The 6,000-nt window shown below is 37.6% G+C and overlaps 1 protein-coding gene across 3 annotated transcripts in view; it reads left to right on the forward strand.

Annotated features, from left to right (window-relative positions):
* The window catches only part of SPATA5 (spermatogenesis associated 5), a 300,327-nt gene that overhangs the window by 20,977 nt on the left and 273,350 nt on the right, over positions 1 to 6,000 (forward strand). For all 3 annotated transcript variants that reach the window (XM_018561119.1, XM_018561121.1, XM_018561120.1), the window contains exons 4-6: positions 193 to 254; positions 2,281 to 2,853; positions 3,319 to 3,448. In XM_018561119.1, coding sequence (XP_018416621.1) covers positions 193 to 254; positions 2,281 to 2,853; positions 3,319 to 3,448 — 765 coding nt within the window. The remainder of the gene's footprint in view (positions 1 to 192; positions 255 to 2,280; positions 2,854 to 3,318; positions 3,449 to 6,000) is intronic.

Below are 6,000 nucleotides of genomic sequence, written 5' to 3' on the forward strand. Positions count from 1 at the left end.
TCCCTCTAGGAGGGCTGCTTAAAATTTGTTTCCCTTCTGGACAAGTACATATAGCATATCAAATTGAGTTAAGCTTTTTACCACAAAGATTGATAAAGCTTAAACAGTAACATCTGTGAGACACTGTGCCAGCACTTATATGTGAAGGACCTTTTATTCACCATGTCGGTTTGTTTCCATTCATCATCACAGGGAAAGGGATGCTGATTCTGTCAATGTGGAAGAACTGTCTTCGTTTCTGCTAAGATTCATGGGTAAGACATTTGGATTCTTTCTGGATGGCTTCCTGGACTCCAGTGTATAGTATATACATTGGTATTTATTTATTTTTTTCATACAGTATTATGGGTACTAGAAATAGAGGCTTGTTTTTGTAGAGTGGGAGACTTTCACTCATCTTAAAATTACATTGTAAGACAGACTTTTGTATTAAATATTGATCAGATTTTTTGTGATGGAAATCATTGTCCAAAATTGTATAGCCTGTAGGTGTACTAAAATCAGCATCAGCTATGATACACAAAAGCAGAACCTTATTAATGGTGTTGGTTCTTTTTGAATTAAAGCATCTTCCCTTTTGCATGGGGTAAATGATGTGTTACATCTATTTTCTTTTTTCATTTCATTTTCCAATTGAGCCCAAGTTGTGTCACACTTAGCTGGTTAGTTAGGACTTGTGTACTCTAGCTGTATGGGCCATGATTATGTCCAATTTGACTTAAGCTGTGTGTAATGTTTGGTGAATTGAGCTCAAGCAACATTGTGCACAGAGTTTAATGCTTCCCTTGTAGAAGATGCTAGCAATGTACACAATGTTTCCCTATGAATGCTGCTTGAGGTAGGGTGTCTTATTATCTGCCATCTATGATGCATCATTGAATGTTGATTTACATATAAACACATCATCAGTAGCTCTTCTTGTGTACATAGTTACTCGCTCTTTTCTCCATTTAAATAGGCCATGGACACGTGTACATGAGCCATTAGAGAAAACCTTTAAGTACTTTTTCTTTAGTATTTTACGCCTAGTGTAATATATGCCCATCAAAATACCTTTGCATTAACTAAGGATTTCAGTTCCTATCTCTTTTGTTGTATGTGGTCCTAAATTGCTCCCATGCTTAGCTGTACAAGATAGAGGAAGCCAATGTGGGAATGAGCAAGGACAGTTCATTTTTTGTTTGTTTTTGTTGTTGTTGTTCTTTCTATTAACTTTATTTTCTACTAATTCAACAAATTAAAGTTTTTAAAACAATCTTTTATAATACTACGCTGGAGTTCATATCCAGTATGTCCACCTATATGCAGTTTCATCAAGTGTTTAGTTTCTGTAGAATCAGAGAATAAAGGGAAACCAGAAAGTCAGAATATGTTGACAAGTGAGCAATACGTAACATGGGTAATTGTCCTTGTGATGCCACTTCCAGCACATATGGATAAGTTAAAGGAGAACTATGGGGTAACATTTTTTTTCAATAGTTCTCTTTTTGGTGATATACTGCGTCTCCCTGTGACCCAAAACTCAGCATATAGCGGGCCTTTGCCCGCTATATGCTGGGATCGCTGCAGCCGGGACAGATCCCAACAATACTGTCGCAATCCACCCACCTCTAGAGGCATAGCCAGCTATGCCGGCCCCCACACCCGTCCGTCCCTCCAGTCTGCACTGGAGGATTGGTGAAGGGAGGAGGGGAATCCTTGCGAGGGGTGGTGACTGACAGTCACTGCTCTCTGCAGGGAGAGGATCGGGAAGTGTGCAGAGCGGCGGTATGTCTTCCCTCACTCAATAGAGCCGACCTGTGACAGTTTCAGTGTCACACAACGGCTCTAACTATGGGGATGAGCGTAATTCACTCACCCCATAGTTCTCCTTTAAGAACTGCTAATGAAGAATAATCCATGTTTTGAGTAGAACAAAATAAATTATGTTAAATTCCCTCTGAAGAAGGAATTTACTTACTACACATTTTTAAAGTCCTTATATTTTATATCATCACTGCATTTTTTACTAATTAAAGATAATCGAGCATGTATAACGAATGAGCGTGTATAATGAAAATGTGTAAAGTACAATGATTTGCTGCAGATGATCAGATGATTTCAGGTTAATTCAGTGAGATGCTAACAGGAAACAAGAATAATTCTGATTGGTTGAGGTAGGTCACTGCACTTTGCACACGGATGTTACTTTGCTTTACCCTATTTAATGTGTTTTCTTGGTCTGCTCGGTTATTTCCTGTTTTCAACATTAATATTTCTTGTTTCTAAATTGCATTCCAGATAGGAAGATTGTTTTACCTGGAAATCTTATAAACTTCAGTTTCTTTGGTCGACCTTGTTCATTGCAAGTGACAAGCATTACAGGACCTAATGGGGTGGTGCAGGAACCTTTTTCCAGCAGCACACATGAAACAACTCTGGAAAAGACCACTGTGGACAGCAGTAGTTTGGACTTGTCTTTACAGCTCAGCTTACTTGACATTGGAGACTGTCAGGGTGAAGCTGTCACCAGTACTCCATGTAAGCTTAGTGATAATCAAGCATCATCTCCTTCTATAAATGAAGAGCTGCATCCAGAGGCCTCTCAAAGTCCAGTAATCTCTGGTATTGGAGACAACAGTCAAAAAACATCATGCAGAAAACCTGGAATTAAATGCAACACAGATGTTTTATACTACTTATCTCCACAAACTAAAATCAGATGCAAAAGTCCAAAGTTGACTTCCCATTTGGAAGATGATATTAAAAATAAGGTGACTTATGATATTATTGGTGGCTTAGACACCCAATTGAAAGAGATCCGGGAAACAATAGAATTGCCACTGAAACAGGCCGAACTTTTTAAGACTTATGGTAAGTTTAGCTATAATACCATGATGCTGCCCATTTTTTTATTGCTTGTCTGAATATTATATAGATAGCAGATTTAGAGTCAGGTAAAATAGGAGGTATAGCAGAGCCAGGTAAAGGATCACTAGAAGATCTACCAGTAGCTCTGTGACATGCCTTTTCTCACATGCCATGCTTCTCAACGCCCCCTAGAAATGTTATAATCTCAAAGGTACAATAAAGATGAGGGCAGTCTTGTCATCTTATTTCTTTGCGCTCTTCACCAATTTATGCAACAGTTATTGCATACTGTTTTAAATTATGTCTGTTACTGTGTCAGGTCAGCCTATATATTATATATCATAAATGTTTAAAGCTTGTTTTGTTGGTTATTCATTTATTTGCATAAATTATAGTTCATATAAGTTTGTTACTGTGAAGAGGTAAATGAAGCATTCTGCATAAAGCTTCTCTTTGTTTAATTCACAGGAATTTCTCCTCCACGTGGGGTTCTACTTTTTGGGCCTCCAGGAACAGGAAAGACATTAATAGCTAGAGCAATTGCTAATGAAGTTGGAGCTTATGTTTCAGTTATCAATGGTCCAGAAATAATGAGCAAGTAAGATGAAACACTGTGATTTTTTAAAAAATTTTGCTTTCTGTCTTTGTTTTGTTTGCAAATGGATCTGTATATTGTGATTGTTTGTATGTTCCTAGTATGCTCTTTTGTAGAGTAAATGCACCACAATGAAAATTTTGAGCCTATGCTCAAATCATGTAGCCCACTGTATGCTGACTACATCAGATAAGTCAGATTCAAAAAGTACACCATAATCTTTTTTTATTTGTTAACGATGTTCCAAAGGAAGCAAAATTGGAGGTATAGTTTTATCATATGTTCCCAGTAGTATTATATTTCTCTCTTTATTTATCATCTGTGTCTGTTTTCTCTACTTTTTTTTATGTGAACGGCTAATTCCTTGTTTGGAAAAGTAATATATCACAGAGTTTACTAAACTGTAAATAGATAGTTATAGTCTAAGTATTGTAACAGAAATGCTCTTCTGCAGAAGCTTTCAAGATATTCCCTGGAATGTCTGGAATAATTTGATACACTGAACAGTAGGAAATTATAGCAACATCCCCTTCTTTGGCACTGATTTTCCAAGAGTGGACGAGAGTGTTGCGATGGTTATCGGTAGAACAAATTAGAGATACATTGTAATTTAATTAAAACCATTTTCCTGCTAAGTGATCCATTTGAATAGTGTCTGTGGTTGGCTTTCTCCACGATGTTTGCTTAATTACTAATACAAATCAAGATTGAAAAAAATTGGCTGTACCACTTATTCCATATTACAACCTTGCTGCTTTCAAAGTGGATTTCTTTTTTTTTTTTGGAGGGGCGGGGGCAGAATAGAGATAACATTTTAGCCAGGTTTTATCCTGGTAACACAATAGGTAAAAAAAGTTTTTGTTTTTTGTTTAATAAGTACCTATTGAGCTTTTTAGAAAAGAAGGCAGTCATATTAACATAGTTACCTGACCTTAGACAGCAATAAGAACACAGTCAAAACTCTATATTTTCTCAGAGAAAATTCACAGTCTCACGTAAAATGATATAAAGATGATTCCTCATGCCAAAGTAAGCAAATTTACAATTTTACAAATCCATGAAGGAAAGAGAGAAATGGAAAGGAAGATGATTGGAGAAGAGATAAAATAAAGGGTGGAGGACCCAAACCTCCACCCAGATAATGTGAGAGAAGCATTCAGTGACTTAGGTATGCAATAGGGTTGCTCAGATACCAAGTACAGTACTCGGTACAAGTACGAGTACATGTACCGATACTTTTGAGCTCCAAGACTACACTAGAGAAAAATTCCAAAGTTAGAAGGCAGCTGTCATTTGTAAGGCGCACACAGAGTTCCTGGGATTTGTACATCTCTGTTTTATTGTACGATTTTGTTTTTATAAATATAAATAAAGGGATGCACAGATACCAGTTTTGCGAGTACGAGTACTGGTACTTGCCGAGTACTTACAAGTATGAGTATTGATACATTTTTGTTTATTGTCATGTGACAGTTTTCTAAAACAATACAGACTAATGATTTCAGGACAGTGGTGGAGGGCTAGAGCTGAAACTACCATTGCAACCGCTGCAACCCTGGTAGTTCTCATGAAAATGCCAAGTATCGGCACTGGTACTTGAAAGTATATGTGCATCCCTAGTATGCAACATTTTGTCCAGGTAAAACATTGTAGTCTTATAGGTGATCCAACAGGCCTAGTTTCTACTATAGTGGCTTTTGGTGTTTTTGCGCCTATGGGTTAAGTCCTCTAGCAAACATGTTTGGTCAGTTCTCTGAAACCAAGACTTTAAAGGTGGAGCAGTTGGTTGCTTCCAGTAAAAAGTATTGACTAGACTTTACTTTACAGGGGTTATAGAGGTCTACTGTTTTCTAGCCATACCCATTGCAGAAGTTATCCCAAAACTAAAATATTGGTAAATGTGACCATGGATTGAACTTCTTTGCACATCTGATATTTTCTATAGCGAATAATTTTTTTATCAAAATATATAATGTGCATGCAAAATAAAATACCACCATACAGTGCACATGAAATACTAACAAAAGCCAGCTCAGCATAAGTGCGACAGGAAAAAAATGCATGTTAAAATGCATGCAGATGCAAAACATTATCAACCTCAAGATTATTTGAAAAACATATCAAGAAAATAAGGACACAAATTTTGTCAGGACCAAGACTGTCTTCTTGTCTGTCTTCCTGTGTTCTTTAGGACCAAGCCTGTTGTCTACTTGTGACCCAGTGCTTCTTGCATAGCCACACTAATCTCCACTTTCACCCCGTGTGTACAGGTTTACCCTTATATGTCTGTATCACTCTGTTCACAGCATACATGCTGCTCTGTACTGGAGCTCCATACCATTTTAATCGCTCTCTGACCACTCTGTAAGCTCAGTGTTCCATCAACTCTCTATCCTCCATCCATTCAACTTCATCCCCAGTCTCTACTTTCTCTCCCGTTCATTGAAGGACACAGGCAACAGATCGTAGATCCTGAATGGTAGGGTAATATCGCAAGCGCTGTCAGGGAAGATAGCTTCAATGGGGATACTCCCGGCTCTTCCGCACTGCCGCCA

The sequence above is a fragment of the Nanorana parkeri genome, unplaced genomic scaffold, assembly GCF_000935625.1.
Source record: "Nanorana parkeri isolate BGI_ZX_2015 unplaced genomic scaffold, ASM93562v1 scaffold501, whole genome shotgun sequence".
NCBI classification, from domain to species: domain Eukaryota; kingdom Metazoa; phylum Chordata; class Amphibia; order Anura; family Dicroglossidae; genus Nanorana; species Nanorana parkeri.